Source organism: Myotis davidii, unplaced genomic scaffold (assembly GCF_000327345.1).
Source record: "Myotis davidii unplaced genomic scaffold, ASM32734v1 scaffold590, whole genome shotgun sequence".
Lineage (NCBI taxonomy): Eukaryota > Metazoa > Chordata > Mammalia > Chiroptera > Vespertilionidae > Myotis > Myotis davidii.
Window position 1 is genome coordinate 1,251,191 of NW_006282381.1, and position 18,185 is coordinate 1,269,375.

At 37.8% G+C, this 18,185-nt stretch overlaps 1 protein-coding gene across 1 annotated transcript in view; it reads right to left on the reverse strand.

Moving 5' to 3' along the window:
• Window positions 1–18,185, reverse strand: part of CNOT1 (CCR4-NOT transcription complex subunit 1) — a 71,691-nt gene that overhangs the window by 36,519 nt on the left and 16,987 nt on the right. Inside the window, exons 3-16 of the mRNA XM_015558826.1 lie at window positions 13,870–13,977; window positions 13,207–13,305; window positions 12,770–12,838; window positions 12,631–12,685; window positions 11,945–12,148; window positions 10,906–11,074; window positions 9,127–9,253; window positions 8,861–8,971; window positions 7,048–7,218; window positions 5,796–5,923; window positions 4,793–5,033; window positions 4,544–4,663; window positions 3,418–3,540; window positions 3,064–3,215 (exon numbers count right to left, since the gene is read on the reverse strand). Coding sequence (XP_015414312.1) covers window positions 3,064–3,215; window positions 3,418–3,540; window positions 4,544–4,663; window positions 4,793–5,033; window positions 5,796–5,923; window positions 7,048–7,218; window positions 8,861–8,971; window positions 9,127–9,253; window positions 10,906–11,074; window positions 11,945–12,148; window positions 12,631–12,685; window positions 12,770–12,838; window positions 13,207–13,305; window positions 13,870–13,977 — 1,877 coding nt within the window. The remainder of the gene's footprint in view (window positions 1–3,063; window positions 3,216–3,417; window positions 3,541–4,543; window positions 4,664–4,792; window positions 5,034–5,795; window positions 5,924–7,047; window positions 7,219–8,860; window positions 8,972–9,126; window positions 9,254–10,905; window positions 11,075–11,944; window positions 12,149–12,630; window positions 12,686–12,769; window positions 12,839–13,206; window positions 13,306–13,869; window positions 13,978–18,185) is intronic.

Genomic DNA, 18,185 nt, shown 5'->3' on the forward strand with positions numbered 1-18,185 from the left:
TTGCTAAAAACGTCCTCAATCTGATTGGGCGCGGGGGAGGAACATTGTTTTGAGGTACGTTTGCTGAGGTCGACCCCTTCCAGCTCTCCCATCCACGCTCGTCTGTCTGGAACAAGTAAACAAGACGAGTGTGGATGGGAGAGTTGGAAGGGGTTGACCTCCAGCGATCGTCCTCAATCAGATTGAGGACGTTTTTAGCAAAGGCCAGCTTAGGAGTACCCTAATTAAGCTAATAACAATGTACCTACATATATAGTTTAAGTTTAAAAAATTTGGCTCTCAAAAGAAATTTCAATCGTTGTACTGTTGATATTTGGCTCTATTGACTAATGAGTTTGCCAACCACTGCCCTAGTTGGTTTGGCTCAATGAATAGAGCCTGCGGACAGAAGGGTCCCGGGTCAAAGGCACATGCCTGGGTTTCGGGCTTGATCCCAGGGGATCAAGGGGGCGTGCAGGAGGCAGCTGGTCAATGATTCAGCATTGATGTTTCTATCTTTCTCTCTCTCCCCTCTCCCTTCCTCTCTGAATCAATAAAAATATATATATTTTTAAAAAATTAGCACGTTAAAAAAATCCCTAAGAACCTAACTTTCCATTTTAACAATTTTTAAAGTTCAAACCCAAAACAGTTTAACAACCAAAGTTGGTTTTTTCTAAGTCAACAAAATTGACCGAGAGAGACACACAAGCCCTAATTGGTTTGGCTCAGTGGATAGAGCGTAGGCCTGCGGACTGAAGGGTCCTAGGTTCGATTCTGGTCAAGGGCATGTACCTAGGTTGCGGGCACATCCCCAGTAGGGGGCATTCAAGAGGCAGCTGAATTGATGTTTCTCTCTCATCAATGTTTCTAACTCTGTATTCCTCTCCCTCTCCCTTCCTCTCTGTAAAAAAATCAATAAAATATTTTTTTTTTAAAAAAAGAGACACAAATTATTAAAATTAAGAGGACATTACTATGAACCTTACGGAAATGAAACTATAAGAATATAATATAAAACAATTTTATGCCGACACATCAGATAACCTAGATGAAATGGACAATTCGTAGAAAGACACAAACTACCAAAACTGACAAAAAGAAATAGAAAGCCTGAATAGACCTATACCAAGTAAATATACTGAATTGGTAATAAAAAAAAACAAACCCCAAGAAAAAGCACAGGACCAGATGGCTTCACCGCTGAATTCTATGAAACACTGAAAGAATGAACATCAATCTTTCCCACAAATTTTAGAACACTTACGAAGTAATTGTATAAGGCCATTATTACCCTGATATCAAAATCAGACAAAGAAAACTATAGAACAATATCCCTTAGGAATTCTATATAATAAAAGGCTAATATGCAAATTGACTAAATGGCAGGAGGACTGGTCACTATGACATGCACTGACCACAGGGGGCAGATGCTCAATGCAGGAGCTGCCCCCCAGTGGTGAGTGCACTCCCACAGGGGCAGTGCTGCTCAGCCAGAAGCCAGGCTCACAGCTGCCCAGCGAGTGCAGCCACGGTGGCAGGAGCCTCTCCCGCCTCCACGACAGTGCTAAGGATGTCTGAATGTGGGCCTAAGTCATCAGTCGGACATCCCCTGAGGACTCCCAGACTGTGAAAGGGTGTAGGTCGGGCTAAGGGATGTCCCGAGTGCATAAATTTTGTGCACCGGGCCTCTAGTCTAGAATAAAAATGCTCACCAAATACTAGAGCAAATTGAATTCAGCAACATATAAAAAGCATATATAAAGATAAATCTTTCATCTTTTACTAAAGATTTCCATGGAAAGACAAAGTGATATTTAGCCCAGGAATACAAGGTTTTTGTTACATCCCAAAATTAACATTACACATCAATAGAATGAAAAACAAAAACCACATGATCATCTTAATTGATGCAGGTAAAGGATAAGATAAAAATGCTTTCGTGATAAACTACCCGAAGAACTAGAACTAGACAGTAAGGAAAACTCAACTTGAAGGACATCCATGATAACAACATACCTAATGGTGAAATAATGGATACTTTCCTCCTAAAATCAAAAGACAAGGATATCTACTTTCTACTTCTAATCAACAATAGACTGAAGGTTCATGCTAGAGAAATTAGGCAAGAAAAAGAAAAGGAATCCAGATAAGAAAAGAAGAAATAAAACTGTCTCCATTCACAGATGACATGACATATAAAAAACTTAACTAGTGCAAGACTTATGTAATAAAAGTAACAAAACATCACTGAAAGAAATTAGAGACGTAAGTAAATCCCAGATTCATGAATTAGAAGTCTTGATATTAAGATTACATATTTAACATAATCAAAAGATTCGTTTGACACAATCATTATCAAAATACCAATGGACTTCTTTCCAGTTTCTTTGCAAAAGTTGACAAGCTGATCCTAAAATTCATATGAAAGAAGAAGGGACCCAAAATAGACAAAACAATCTTGAAAAAGAACGAAGTTGGGAGAGTCATACATCCCAAGTTAAAAAATTACTAAAAAGTTATAGTAATCAAAACTGTGATACTGGCATAAGGACAGACAGATAGATCAATGGAACAGAAATAAGAGTCCAGAAATAAACAGATACATTACAGGCCAACTGATTTTCTTTTTTTTCTTATTAAGACAATTCAAAAGGGAGAGACCAGCCCTAGCCTGTCTGGCTCAGTGGATAGAGTGCTGACATGCAGGCTTGATCCGCAGTAAAGGGCATGCAGGAGGCAGCCAACCAATGATTCTCTCTCGTCACTGATGGTTCTCTCCCCCTCACCCTTCCTCTTGGAAATCAATAAATCAATATAAAGGAAAGGGAAAGACCAGCTTTTTCAACAAACGGTATTGGGACAAATATTCACATGTAAAACAATGTTAACAGGAACCCTATTACACACCATATATGAAAAAAAAATGGAGTACGTATTTTATGTGGTACAATACTTTAAACGTATTGGATTATCTGAAATGCCATTGCTTTTAATCATTCAACCTTTCTTCCCCAAATCAACAATTACCCATATAATCCAATCCCAACATTGAATGGTCATTTTCAAGCATGCTCTTCTTACCCTGCACAAGCTTGTAAACAGGCCAACATTGTTGCCAGAGTTTCCGGAGGAAGTTGAGCACTTTTGGGCTGATCTTTCTCTGGGGCAAGTCCACCCAAAATAGAAGGACACCGCCTCTTTAAAAAAGTCATGCATGCCTGGATAAAAGGCTCCTAAGAAAGAGAAAAGTCTCTCAGTGTATTTGAAAGTGATCTTAATTGCTTTTGGATTAAAAATAAATTGATTTCAGATTAAGGACTAAGCACTATAACTAAAATCCAGAATAACATCTTAATTGCCATTCACATAATTACTTTTCTTCAGCTATTTTAGCCATCAATATTTAAAATTAGTAATAAATGGACAAATGCTTACTCCATGCTCTCGAATTTTATCTGTGAGCCACTTGTCAAGTTTGAGGTATTCACGACGTGAAGCAAGTGCAGCAAGGTCAATAACAAAGGCAAATGGAGTACCATTTAGCAGCATTGACAAGGCCTAAAGAAAAAGAATATTAGAAACTGTAAGTCAAACAATTAAGTAATTTTCTATCTGTCTGTCCTATTTTCTGATGCCTGCTTTTATTTTCACAAATAAGTCTAAATAAAACATACTGCTAACATTTTCTTGGCCATAATGTTTTAAACAGGTTAATCCCACAATAGAAACATTAGTCCCTACTTAAAATAAGGTGAACATTTCAACCAGACTTTAGCTTCAAAATAAGCTTTATCCTATGCTTTTTCAAATAACTAAATCTAAAGCAGAACAAGACAAAAAGAATGAAAAATAACCCCAACCCAGTTTAAAAAAATCTGAACTCAGGCTTATTTGAACCGTAGCAGAACTATTAACAACTAATACTATGTCTGTGGTTATCAAAAGACATCAAGAGTTAGACTATTTCTTCAAAGGTCCTGTCAATGCTAATGAAATTTGCAAAAGGGTTGAAACCCAAGCAACTTTCCCAAAAACTATATCTCCCAGATTACATATGAAAAGGTCAATTATGACTTCCTTTAAAATAAAATCGATTTGCAAATCTCATTGAAAGACTAAACAAAATTCAATCCAATATAAATTAATTTTGCCACTTAGATATTTTCACATTAAAACCACTTTGCTGCCCAGTTGGCATGGTACAGCAATTGAGCATCAGATTATGAACCAATTCCCAGCCAGGGCACATGCCCTGGTTGTGGGCTCAATCCCCAGTGCAGGGGGCAGCCGATGAATGATTCTCTCTCATCATTGATGTTTCCATCTCCCTCCTTCCCTCCCTCTCCCTTCCTCTCTGAAATCAATTAAAATATATTTAAAAAACAAAAACAACCACTCTGCTTCTAATCCCTTTCTACTTACAATATAAAATTCGTATCTCAACTCAACTCATTCTAGCTAAAAGCTAGTTACATATGAATTCTTCATAAGGCATATGTTATATTAAAAAATGTTAATTTTTATAATTAATAAAAGTGTTATTCTGTCCCTCCAAACTCACCTTCAAGTCCTGGGCCACATCAAGTATTCGAGACAATTTGGCCTGGTCATAATGCTCTCCTCGCATGTACCATTCTGCCATTGCATGCATGATAAGTTGGCGGATAGAGGGAGACTGTCCCTAAGAAAAGAAAAGGAGAGTTAAATAGCAATCCTGAAGAACACTGACAGGCACTATTCCAAACGCCCAGCTAAAATTGACAATTTTTCACACTGAACATCATCCAATGAAAAAATGGTCATGTCTTACCTGCCCATGCCATGCATAGTGCAAAATAATAGCTGAGTTAGGATGGTTTCCAAGGAAAATTGGCATCAGAGTAGAGATGAGTTCATGGCGCAAGCTGTGCCAGGAGCTGTTGATTTGTAGTAAGGCCATTACCAGCATGTCTGGACAGTGTTTGATAGGGAAGCTAAAGAGCTGTTTGACTTGCTCATATTGTCCCACCTCTGCAAGCCTCAGTAGAGATTCAACCAAATCCAAGCTCTTCCTAACAAGAATGGAAGTAAAATACTCCATCAATGAAAATCTAGATAAACAAAATCCACTTTACAAATAAGTGATACCAGCTATCAGAATAAAACCAAGTTGTTGTCGTCATCATTTAATATTTGAAAAATATTTAAATTGGTGCTGTTCACCTGAAAAATATATGCTGCTATGCTATCAGACTAATTTCAAAGGCAATCCAAATTAACAATGAAACATTATGAAGTAGATGCCTTTGGGGACCAATCCAGCCCATACACACTCCCTTCAGTGGCTCTCAACAGTAATGAAGGTACTTTCACCATCTTTACCTCACATCCCCGAAGAGAAGTGATTTGAATTCCAGGAGAAACCTACGAGGCGGGAGGCATATTCTCCCTCAGAAATTTAAAATTGGAACTCAGAGAAAATAGATACTTTTGCTGAAAATACTAGATTTGATGGGTTGGCCTTCTTGAGCTACTCTTAATAAAAAGCAAATCTACAGAAAAGACAGGGATCTAAAACACTAAGGGAGACTTACGAACCTCCTTCCAATATTTAATAGTTTCAGAAACTAATGGCAGCCCTTACAAGAGATGTAACTATCTCCTGATACGAAACTAAAAGTGTATTTATCACCCTCTATAAAAATTTAAGATAACTAGGCTCATTAAAAATACTGTTCCACTGAAACCTTTTAACTATGTAGTTGCTCACTACTAATTTCATTTTTCAAAAAAGTAGAGGTAACCCTTTCAAGACAAGTGAGATAATTACTTACCAAGTGGCAATTTCTCGATTGTCATCCTCCGGTGGTGCTTTCAGAATATCAATGACAACAGTATGACAGGGATAGTCAGCAAAACAGAAGATCTCTGGATTTATAAGGGAATGCTGAATAAAGGAGAGCTGGAACAAGAGAAAAAAGTCCTTACCACCATAAATAATAGTGAATGCTATAAAAACCTGAAACATTAGGCTATCCTTAATTATAAGGTTATTAGAATGACAATTTCCCTTTAAAATCAAAATTATTTGCTCTTTCAAAATCACAGACAATTCAGACAGATGAAAGCTGTAGGATGACATGGCCTTGGAGATAAACATCATTAACAGTTTTGACTGCTAAACTTCAACTCAGTATAATACTAAACTATGATAGTGTTCCTTCAAATTTATGAGTCTTCTGCTTTTCTGAGCCATGCAAAACTCTACTTTAAAGAAATATTTTAACCGATGGATAGATGGCACTATATAAGAAATGTCATTTCCCAGTACACCAAGGTTGAGGGTTCAATCCCAGGTCAGATGGAGAGTTTCATGTTAAGTGAGATAAGTCATGCAGAGAATGGTAAGTATCACATGATCTCACTCATATGTGGAATCTAAGTAACAAAATAAACTGATAAATGGAGTGTATCCAGAGACATGGAAGCATGGAACAGAGTGTGGAATCTCAGGAGGATGGGTGAGAGGTAATCAACCAAGGACCTTGTATGCATATATGCATGGCCCGTGGACACAGACAACGGGGCAGTGAGGGCCTGGGTTGGGCTAGAGGGGGACAATGGGGGAAAAGGTGGAAATACGTAATACTTTCAATAATAAAGATTTTTTTTAAAAACAAAATCCCCGGTCAAGAAACATACACGAATCAACCAATGGCCCAGCCATTGCGGTTCAGTGACTGAGTGTCAACCTAAATCAGAAGGTCACGGTTGGATTCCTGGTCAGAGCACATGTTGGGGGTACAGGCTCAATCCCCAGTAGTGGGGCATGCAGGAGGCAGCCAATCAATGATTCTCTCTCATTATTGATGTTTCTATCTCTCTCACTTTCTCCTTTCCTCTCTGAAATAAAATATATAAAATGTAAATAGAGAAGAATCAACCAATTAATGCATAAATAAGTGGAACAAATCAATGTCTCTATCTCTCTCCTTTCATCCCCTTCCTTTCACTCTAAAAATCAATAAATTAAAAGAAATAGTCATTAGTTTGTTCCCCTTCTATAGCTAATCACCATTCATTTACCTGGCCTTCTGCGTTTTTCCAAGGTCTATATATGAGGTCTACTGGGAAAACATCCATACCCAAACCCCTTTGAATGCCATAAACCACATTATGAAGTCCTTTACTGTCACGAATTTGAAATCCAGGATGATCCAGTTCATAAGTTACTTCCTTGAAATTCAAACCCGGGTTCTAAATAGAAAAAAATTTTAAATTTGAATGAACAGAAGTGTACATATTTCATATTAGATGCTTTATCCAAAAAGCCAAATTGAATCTGAAATTCAATCAAGATGTTCCAATTATAAACTCAAAATCATCTAAATCTATCTGACATTTCCAATGAGAATTAGAAAGGTAAATTCTTAATATTTAAACTAAACTGTCTCTCTACTAGCAGGGTACTCTAACCATGCAGTTCATGAGATACTTCTGACCATATGAGTACACAAATGGAACTCTCTTCCCCTACTTAAGTCCAATGAACACGCCCATCCCAGTATGGCAAATAAGTAACTCTTCACTCAATGTCTTTTCTTTTCTTTTTTTTCTTTTTTTTTTTTAAATATATTTTATTGAGTTTCCACAGAGAGGAAAGGAGAGAGATAGAGAGTCAGAAACATCGATGAGAGAGAAACATCGACCAGCTGCCTCCTGCACACTCCCCACTGGGGATGTACCTGCAACCAAGGCATATGCCCTTGACCGGAATCGAACCTGGGACCTTTCAGTCCGCAGGCCGACGCTCTATCCACTGAGCCAAACCGGTTTTGGCAATGTCTTTTCTTTATATCAAGATTCAACTACCTTGGAACAAAAATGCAAAAATAAATACATTGTGCCATAACCGGTTTGGCTCAGTGAATAGAGCATCAGCCTGCGGACTCAAGGGTCCCAGGTTCGATTCCGGTCAAGGGCATATGCCTTGGTTGCAGGTACATCCCCAGTGGGGAGTGTGCAGGAGGCAGCTGATCAATGTTTCTAACTCTCTATCCCTCTCCCTTCCTCTCTGTAAAAAACATATTTTAAAAAATAAATAAAAAATAAATACATTGTAACAAGCACCATTCTTCATTAACTAAGGATTTTCCCTAAAAGCCTACCAATGTGTGCATTAGGAAAAGTCTAGATTATTTATAAAAAAGTAACATAAAATTACGTTCAAAAAATGTTCTATGAAAAGGTACTCAAAAAAAGCTTGAGACTCCTTAAAGAAACACAAAGCAAAGGAAACAAGTATATAGAACATAATTTTATGCTTGAAAGAAAAAAGGCTATGCACATTTTGTATTTAAAATCTCCAATTAAAGCATCACAGTCCATTTAGTTTTGCCCTAAAATGACTCCTGTTAAGCCATGAAAACTTTTTTCTTTTTCTATTTTATTTCATCCCATGCACCAAGAGGTCACAGGTTCGATTAATGTTTCTCACAGATGTTTCTATCTTCCTCTCTCTAAAAATCAATAAAAACTTTTTTTAAGTTTATAAAATACATTGTTGCACTCATTCAGCTAGGCATTTTATTAAAATTTATTTTCTGGCCCTAACCGGTTTGGCTCAGTGGATAGAGTGTTGGCGTGCAGACTCAAGGGCCCCAGGTTTGATACCAGTCAAGAGCATGTACCTTGGTTGCCGGCACATCCCCAATAGGGAGTGTGCAGGAGGCAGCTGATCGATGTTTCTCTCTCACCGATGTTTCTACCTCTTTATCCCTCTCCCTTCCTTCCTCTCTGTAAAAAATCAATAAAATAAAAAAATAAAAAAAATTTTTACTTTCTGTGGGCTACATCATACTAACAGCATGAATATAAAATCATGATTACATGTATTTACCAGCTCTTTGAGAACATCAATCAAGACTTCAACATTCCATGTGTGTGCCTGTGCCCCATCACTTTTATCTTTTCCATCACTCCAGATCCCACTGCCAGGAGCAGAGATACTCTGTGGAAGTAAAGTTTGAATTAAATAAACCCAACTACTTAAAGTGCTCAGCTCTGATTGGCAGAATAACCAATCATAATGTAATTTAATAAATAGGGAAGGGAAGGGGTGCACTTCATTCATGTTGTTTTAAAATAGCTGATTTCTACACTTACCTGCAATGGAATTCCATCTGTTAATCCTGAATGAGTTCGAGCCATCATTCCCAAAACCCTTGCTACCTGGCCAGCTGTAACCTCCCGAACACCAAACTGCATGATTATATTGCGACATTCTTCAATACTGAAACAGAAATTAAACTTCAGAAAAACACTAGCACCATCAATATAAAGGTTAAGAAATGCTAACATAAAATGAGCCCTTGAGTGAAATCCCTAGCTTTACCGATATAGGCAGAGTTATAACGCTTCATTCTTATTATTTTTATATAGGTGTGGGGGGGAGGGAGGAGAGGAAGAAAGGGAGAGGTAGGAGGGGAAGAGAGGGGGATAGGGAGACTGAGGGGGGAGCAAAGTGGGGGGGCAGGCATCTATGTGAGAGCAAAACATCAATTGGTTGCCTTTCTTATGTGCATGGACTGGGAATCAAACCCACAACCCAGGTATGTGGCATCACCAGTAATTGAACAGGCAACCTTCGGTGCACAAATAATTGAGCCACTCCAGCTGGGCTGAATAAGTTCCTCTTTAAAATACTGATATTCACCCTAGCCGGTTTGGCTCAGTGGATAGAGCATTGGCCTGCAGACCAAGGGCACATACCTTGGTTGTAGGCTCCTACCTGGTTGGGGCTTGTTCAGGAGACAACCAATCGATGTCTCTCACATCGATGTTTCTCTCTCTCTTCTACTCTACCTAAAAATCAATGGAAAAATATCCTCGGGTGAGGATTAGAAAAAAAAAAGAAGAGGAGGAAGAAGGAAGAAGAGGGAAGAAGGAAGGAGGAGGAAGAAGAAGGAAGAAGAAGGAAGAAGAAGGAAGAAGGAGGAAGAAGGAGAAGAAGAAAATACTCATATTCAAGATAAATTTAATTATTACGGTATGTACAAAGCCTTAAAATACATGCTAACTTTCCACTTTGCATCTTGAAGTTTAATTAAACAGAAGTTTTATGCCAGGTACACACACACACAACAAATATACATACTTTCAACCTTAAGTGGAAATGTTTATATGAGTTTTAAAAACATTATAAAAATTACACGTAAAGTGAAATCAAAGTACATTAATGCCCTTAATAACTTACTCTCACAAAAATATTAGCAATCTATAATATTACAGTTGTAAGTCCTACTCAGTTCCTTTCGTGCCCCTGGCAGGTGAGAAAAATGTGCAAGAGCAGGGTATAAAAAAGGCAGAAAAGGAAGGAGGTAGAAGATGGAAGATGAAGGTACAGTGAGGAAATTCCATGTGTGGGCAGGGAGGAGAAACAATTGCCTCAGGAGACACACCTCTCTTGGCAACTAGGTTAGGCACCTGTGATGTCTACATTTGAGGAAGATAGGAAGAGGCGACAAGAGAGAGAAATTTGGCCCCTGGGATATTTATTGCTGCCACCAAAACTAGTATGTGGAAGATTAAATTTTAAGCAAATTCTTTTTAAAAAAAATATACTTTATTGATTTTTTACAGAGAGGAAGAGAGAGGGATAGAGAGTTAGAAACATTGATGAGAGAGAAACATTGATCAGCTGCCTCCTGCACACTCCCCACTGGGGATGCCCCCGCAACCAAGGCACATGCCCCTGACCGGAATCGAACCCGGGACCCTTGAGTCCACAGGTCGACGCTCCATCCGCTGAGCCAAACCGGTCAGGGCTTTAAGCAAATTCTTGAGAGGAAAGTTGGTAATACATTAAGTAATCTTAAGAGCTTGCTTTAAAGAATTACACTGTGATTGACAGAAGAGTAATCAATTTAGTGTTTTGCTACCAACCTTGCACAAAAGCCATAGCCTACTTCTTGCATGAAATCAGCCAAAGAGCTCTCCATCATGGTTTTAGCTACCCCTCCAGAATCAGGCAGGATCCTGTCCATTAGAATGTCCCGTTTTTCAGGGTATAAAAGTGGTGCAAGCACCACGGGACAGCGTTCCTGGGGAAAATCTAAGGAAGGAAAAAGAAAAAGATTACAAGTGCTATGCTAGTTAAAAAACCAACTATTCTCTTTCACTCTCTTAGTCCTTCAAACCTGACTCTTCTACAAACTTATATTCAAATAAAAAATCTGTTCAGTTTTTCCACACCAGCTAGCCCAAACTAATGACTTCAGCTTCAATTCCAAAATTTGAGTGTTTTTATAGCACAGCAATTAATCCGTGTATTTTCCATTTTGTATATTATGGACCCAGTATCTACTGACCAATTCACACTCTAAGTATTACTTTAAACTTTCATGATATAGCTATCAGTTCCAATACAAGGAAGGCATCAGAAATAATTCAAACATCAGAATCTATTTAAATTAAGTGGAAAACTTGAATATTAAACTATATAAACAAATTAACAGGAAAAATGGATACAGGCTGGTCCACTATCAAAGATTTGCCTTAAAAAAGACTACTTTTCTCTCTAAAAGAAGAATCAGAGGAAGAAAGGATGGTGATAGAAGGAGCTATCTTAGCCTAACAATGCCAGTAGCCAAGGAATTAAAGTATGTCAAAAGTGACTAATTTTTCAAACTAAAAAGAACGACAGATATAGTCTCTGTCTCCCCAAGGGACAAAAAAGCCTATATGGAAATATACCACTTCTTAAAACTGAGGCTGTATTTATATAACAAGATTATTGATGAAGTTAGGTTCATTTTATACCTTTCCTACAAGGCTTTTATCACTGTCATATTTTAAGTTATACAATACTCACTTCCTTAAAAGATTACCAACTTAAGAACAGAAAGGTAAATCAGCCTTCACTTATATCCTAAACTCATCATCCAAAGAAATAAACCTTTACAAGCTACAGGCACTCCTTTACCTCTGCGCAGTGTCTTAAGAAAAGCGTCTATCTGCTCCTGTCCAACTCCGAAGGCTCCCTTCTGCCCAAAGAGGAGATGGGAGAGGAGGAGGTGTAGCACCTCTATTGCTATATCTTGGAAGCCACCTTCTTGATTTCCACTGACGTCTGCGTCAATGTAAGAACGCAGAAGGTCTGGGAGCTTCTGTTTGATAAACTGGGCAGCTAGAAGTCAGGTAAACAAAAACCCACAAGTTATTTTTGCACCGTAACAGGAAAAAGATCACATACCATCAAAACATAGATGACATCATTATCATTCACCAACTCATCCTTCACCCTCTAATGTTTTCATAGATCTAATAGGGTAGGTATTAAAATAAGAGACCAACTGCCAGGGACAGGGGGAGGGGAAAATGAAGAGTTGTCTCATGGAATATAATGTTTCAGCTTTGCAAAATGAAGAAATTCCCAACATCTGTTACACCACAGCGTAACCATAGTTAACACTACTAAACTACACACTTAAAAGTGGTTATGAAAGGTAAATTTTATGCGTTTTTGCCATACATGCATACATATATACACAAGACCAAAAAAATTCTTACATTATCCTTATTCTCTAAATCTACCACTATGCAACCTTAAGATTCAAAAAACTCATGGACTTTAAAGAATCTAGGCTCCTCAGGGAAAAAAGAACTTACCAAAACCTCTGAGATCTGAGCTGGAAGAATTCAAGAGGGCAAGGCCAAAAATTACCTGAAATAGTAAGGGTTAGATTAATCAGTCAAATAGCTGTTTTAAATTTAATTTTGCCTACATCTCTTTTCTTAAATCACTTACCTCTTGTACTTTGCTTAACTTGAGAACTTTACTTAGCTGGGCAAATAAGTGGGGTGCAGGCTTTAAACTCTGAAACAAACCAAACTTTATTTTAAAACAAGAACTTACAATTTTCAAGAAGTTTATGAAAGCACCTATTCACCCAATTATAGAACTACATGGAGTCACATAATTCTGTAGTGCTGCTAGAAACAATACACCATGTCCCAAAACTGTGGAATGACGAGCTTAAGCCTTCGTATGATCTGGTTTTAGTAAGATTTTCTATTTACTATCAAACTATCTTGACCTTGTTAAAAAGCTACAAAAATCCCAACTTAACTACTTAAAATTTTTAAATTAAAGTATGACATTATGAGAACATGGTTTATGGCATTTTTAGAAGCCTATTAAGAGATCACATTCTTAGGACTACTAAAGACAAAAACAATACCAACCTTCTGATAGTGCAATGGATTATCAATGGCATAGGACAACGTAGAGATAAAATTTGGCTTTGTAATCAGCGAAGCACACTCCTGAATCAGAAATTGAGTCTTTAAAAATAAAAAAATACATTTTCATTAGCATTAACAGTTATATTGCAAATAGAAGCAAATAGAAACATGAAAGTATAATCCAGTATTATGCACTATATCTACATTATCAAAACCTGCTCTTTAGAAATCCCTTTAAACTACTTAAAGTATATTAGCAACAAGTGTTAAACCAAAATCTCTACAGAATAGAATACACTGACAGGATCATTATAAGGACAGTTCTGACAAACTGTTACCAGATTGAAAATAAAGCCCAAGAAATTCAATCTAAAACAAGGGATCTCCGCTCTGCCTCATTTACTTGTCAAGCAAGACTTTCCCACGTTCCTGCTGTTGTTCTTCAGGCAGATCTGATCTCCAGCTTGCTAAGCCTCAACTAGGTGCTGTCAGGGTCTGCAACCAGGCAGGAGAAGGGAGGCCAAAAAGGGGGGAAGTCCCAATAACTTTTGGCCATTCAGCTAAGATTACTTCTGGATGCTCTTTGTATGAGTTTCTACATACACTATGCTCAAAATGCAAGTCATTCCATCGAAGTCAACAAACTTGGTAAGTCCCAAATACCTGATGAAAATCTTTGCCACTGCTTTTACCATCGCCACTGAAATCCACATGAGAAAATAGGCAGCGTAATAAATGCCTGTCTGCCTCAGGACCGTGCCGATTCACAATCTAAAATGACCAAAAGAGTTTGTACTCAACATTGAGAGATTTAAAACAAAAACAAAAACAAGCTTTAGGAGAAAATCCCAAATTACATTATGCAGCGGTTCTCAACCTGGGGGTCACCTAAATACATCCTGCATATCAGATATTTACATTACGATTCATAACAGTAGCAAAATTAGTTATGAAGTAACAATGAAAATAATTTTATGATTGGGGATTACCACAACATGAGGAACTGTATAAAGGGTCGTGGCATTAGGAAGGTCGAGAACCACTGCATTAATGGTTCATTTTGGAGTAAGAGTTATAGGAATTACTGAGATGGTGTTACCAATATTTTAAAATTAAACATTTCTAAAATGTTTCTTACAGTCACTGGCAGGAAGTACAGAAGAAAAACTACCAATAAATAGCCCATATAATTGCTTTGGTCAACATCTACTCTGAAAAAATGAAGTAATATAAATGACATGTAGTAAAGATACTTTTGAAGTTGTAAGGCAAAATTTTTTAACAAACTGGACTCACAAGAGCATCACTTTTTCTATGCATTACTTTTACCTTAAAAATGTAACCTGAAATCTAACACAACTGTGCCTCTTTACAATAGCCTACAAGGCAAGGGCCTAAGGAACTGGTCTGACTTTAGTACTTTAGATGCTGCTCCTGTGCTCCATTAGTTTCTTGCTGTTCCTCAAATTTACCAACGTTTGTACTTGCTTTTCCCTCTAACTGCAAAGCTCCACATAGCTTCAGGACTTGTTCTCTACCTTCCTTTGGTTTCTGCTCTCCTCTTCAGTGAGGCTTTTCGTAATTACCCTCCCTAAAATATCAAGGTACAACCGCTTAACCTGCTTCACCCTTCTCCATAGTACTTACCACCACCTGATTTTTTCTATGACCCTCACTTTAGACTTTTAAATTGCATAAAAACAGGGAGTTTGTGCAGTTGCGTCTGCTTATTTACATCTAGGCTAGAAAAGAGCTTAGCACAATGTATGTGCAGAGTAATCATTTATTAAATGCTACAATATAACTATTTAAATACCTATTTTGGGCTAAATTGGTACTGAGCCCTAATCTTCAACAATCCTGCCAAAAATGACTTCTTTTTAATATATACATACATACATATTTTTTTTATTATTTTTTATTGATTTCAGAGAGGAATAAAGAGGGAGAAACATCAATGACGAGAGAGAATCATTGATCGACTACCTCCTGCACCCTCTACTGGGACCGAGCCGACAACTCAGGCATGTATCCTTGACCAGAATCCAACCTGGGACCCTTCAGTCCGCAGGCCGACACTCTATCCACTGAGCCAAACTGACTAGGGCAACGACTCCCATTTTATAGATGAAGAAGTAGATACCTATACCAGACTCCATGAGCCTAAAATTCAATTGTCTGTGAATTGGGGAATCTGAATTCACAGTCCAATTCCAAAGCCTATGCTTTTTCCACTGTATCATGGTAATTATGTGACAGCTGGCAAAGTTAACTTATTTTAGTTTCAATTTTCCCAATCCAGAAAAATGTAGGAGTTGTGTAAAACCAATTTCTACATTTCCCCACAGACATCTTAAAGTTAAATCCACATAATCAGATAGTAAGAACCTCTGACCCTAACCAATTTGGCTCAGTGGATAGAGCGTCACCCTGCGGACTGAAGGGTCCCAGGTCAAGGGCATGTACCTTGGTTTCGGGCACATCCCTAGTAGGGGGTGTTCAGGAGGCAGCTGATCAATGTTTCTCTCTCATCAATGTTTCTAACTATCTATTCCCTCTCCCTTCCTCTCTGTAAAAAAGCAATCAAATATATATTTTTTAAAAATAAATAAGAACCTCTGCAATTCTAAAGATTATTGTGAACCTATTTCCAATGTTGGTTTTGTGGGTTCTTAACCATTACTTAAGTTCTATAAAGGCAGAGAATTTTCCTATCTCCTGGAATGCTGAAGACAATATCTTAAAGAGCCAATTCAAATTTTAAAAATGTACCTATGCTCCAACCAAACAGACCTTACCCTCAAAAGAGCAAAAATATCTGGTTTAACAAATATTTGAGTACGAGCCAGACACCACCCAAGATACAAGCAAATACAGCAGTAGAGGAGATCAATTGGTTCCATAGCTCGCATAAAGTACATTTTCGAGGGGAAAGAAAAGCACAGGCAAAGAATTTCTGATATTATTAACTGTTGTATGGAGAAAATAAAACGGGGATATGTGATCTTGATGGGAGAGGGGCAGTACCTCAGAAGAAACCTTCCCCTAAAGATGTAACTTGTAAGCTGAGATTTATAATACTGAGGTGATAACCACAGAAGAGCTAAAGGAACAGCATTTGAGAAGAACGCCAAAGGGAATCAGGGGACCAATCATGGCTAACGAGAATACCGACTTCTCTGGCACTGTTATACCAATCAAAACAATGGAAGAAACATTCCATTAGTCTGCCCAAAATAAAAAAATCATCATTGAAGTTTTTGTTTTAACTAGGATCAGCAAAATTTCACAAATATCCCCTTTTATCCTTACATTTATTTTGATAATATTTTATAATTTCACAATAGCTTTTACAACCCCTCAATCGTCACAACCCTAACATATATGACAATACCAGGTTATTATACATTAAGTGTGTGTTTTGTTTTGTTAAATATATTTTATTGATTTTTTACAGAGAGGAAGGGAGAGAGACAGAGAGTCAGAAACATCGATGAGAGAGAAACATCGATTAGCTGCCTCCTGCACATCCCCCACCGGGGATGCGCCCGCAACCCAGGCACATGCCCCTGACCGGAATCGAACCCGGGACCCTTCAGTCCGCAGGCCGACGCTCTATCCATCGAGCCAAACCGGCTTCAGTTTGTTTTGTTTTTTAAGTCAAGGTTGCAATGACTAAAGAGAAATACCACACATATCCTGCTAACTAATGGTAGGGATCACAGGGTGTGCTTTATGGCTACTAGGGAAATGCAATATTCCTTCTGTGATATCATGCAGTCTGTCCTTCACTATGAGCAACTGTTTTTTCTTCTACAACCAAAGTGGTATTATAAAAACAAGATCTTGGATTGCAAATATGCTGAAATAAGATTTTATTGATCCCATATGATTAAGCCCTAGACATTTTTGCTTAAAATTACACCATTCCACCCATTGGGCAGGGGAAAGCAATGAAATAATTCCAAGTTTTAGGTAAGTAACTACTTTACAGTCTATTAGTAAATCTTTAGGCTATATTAAAGTAACTATATCAAAAGCATTCTACAGTACTTCTGTAGTGACCTGATCTGTGGTAAGAGTAACACATTCTCACCTAGGAATCACATATTATAAGAGAGACAATAACAAATGGTGCATCGAGTAAGAAAATCATATGGAATGGTTGGGAAACTGGGGCACTATTTGGCCTAGAGAACACACATGAGGGAAGATTAAGACAATTATGTGAAGGGTACTTGTATGAAATATTAAAATTTTTAACCCACATATTTTAGCTCATCATAAAGAAATTTCTACTAATCCCTAGCTCTCTTAATATTTTTCTAAATCCTTATCTGGGTGGTATATTGATAAAGCCAAGATTATCTGAGAAATCATGCCTGTAACCTCAGCTCCTAAAGACAGATTTAAAAAACAAACAAACAAGAACACATATATGGGCATTTTCACATAAGCTCAAGAAAAATACAAAACCTAGCCTAACAAATGATGTCAAAGGTGCCAAAAATGTCCAAGCATCTATATAATTATACAGAACTAGATTGCTAAAGTTTAAATTGAAGACATTAACTTCCTACATACATTACAATGATTACAGTTATAGAAATTGGAATAGACTATATCAAAATATATATATATGTGCTCCATACAAATAATGGAACATTTTCGTAGTTGTTAAGCTTGTTAAATATATTAGAACTCTTTAAAATATTCATTCCAGGTTTTCATTGTATTACATGGATGAATACTTTGGGCTATTTTACAAAAAACAGTGCATCTATTCCAAACAGTATAATATACTAGAGGCCCAGTGCACAAAAATTTGTGCACTCGGCGGGGAGGGGGGTCCCTCAGCACGGCCTGTGCCCTCTCCCAGTCTGGGACCCCTCAGGAGATAACGACCTGCTGGCTTAGGCCTGCTCCCGGGTGGCAGAGGGCAGGCCCAATCCCTAGGTGCAGCCCCTGGTCGGGCTCAG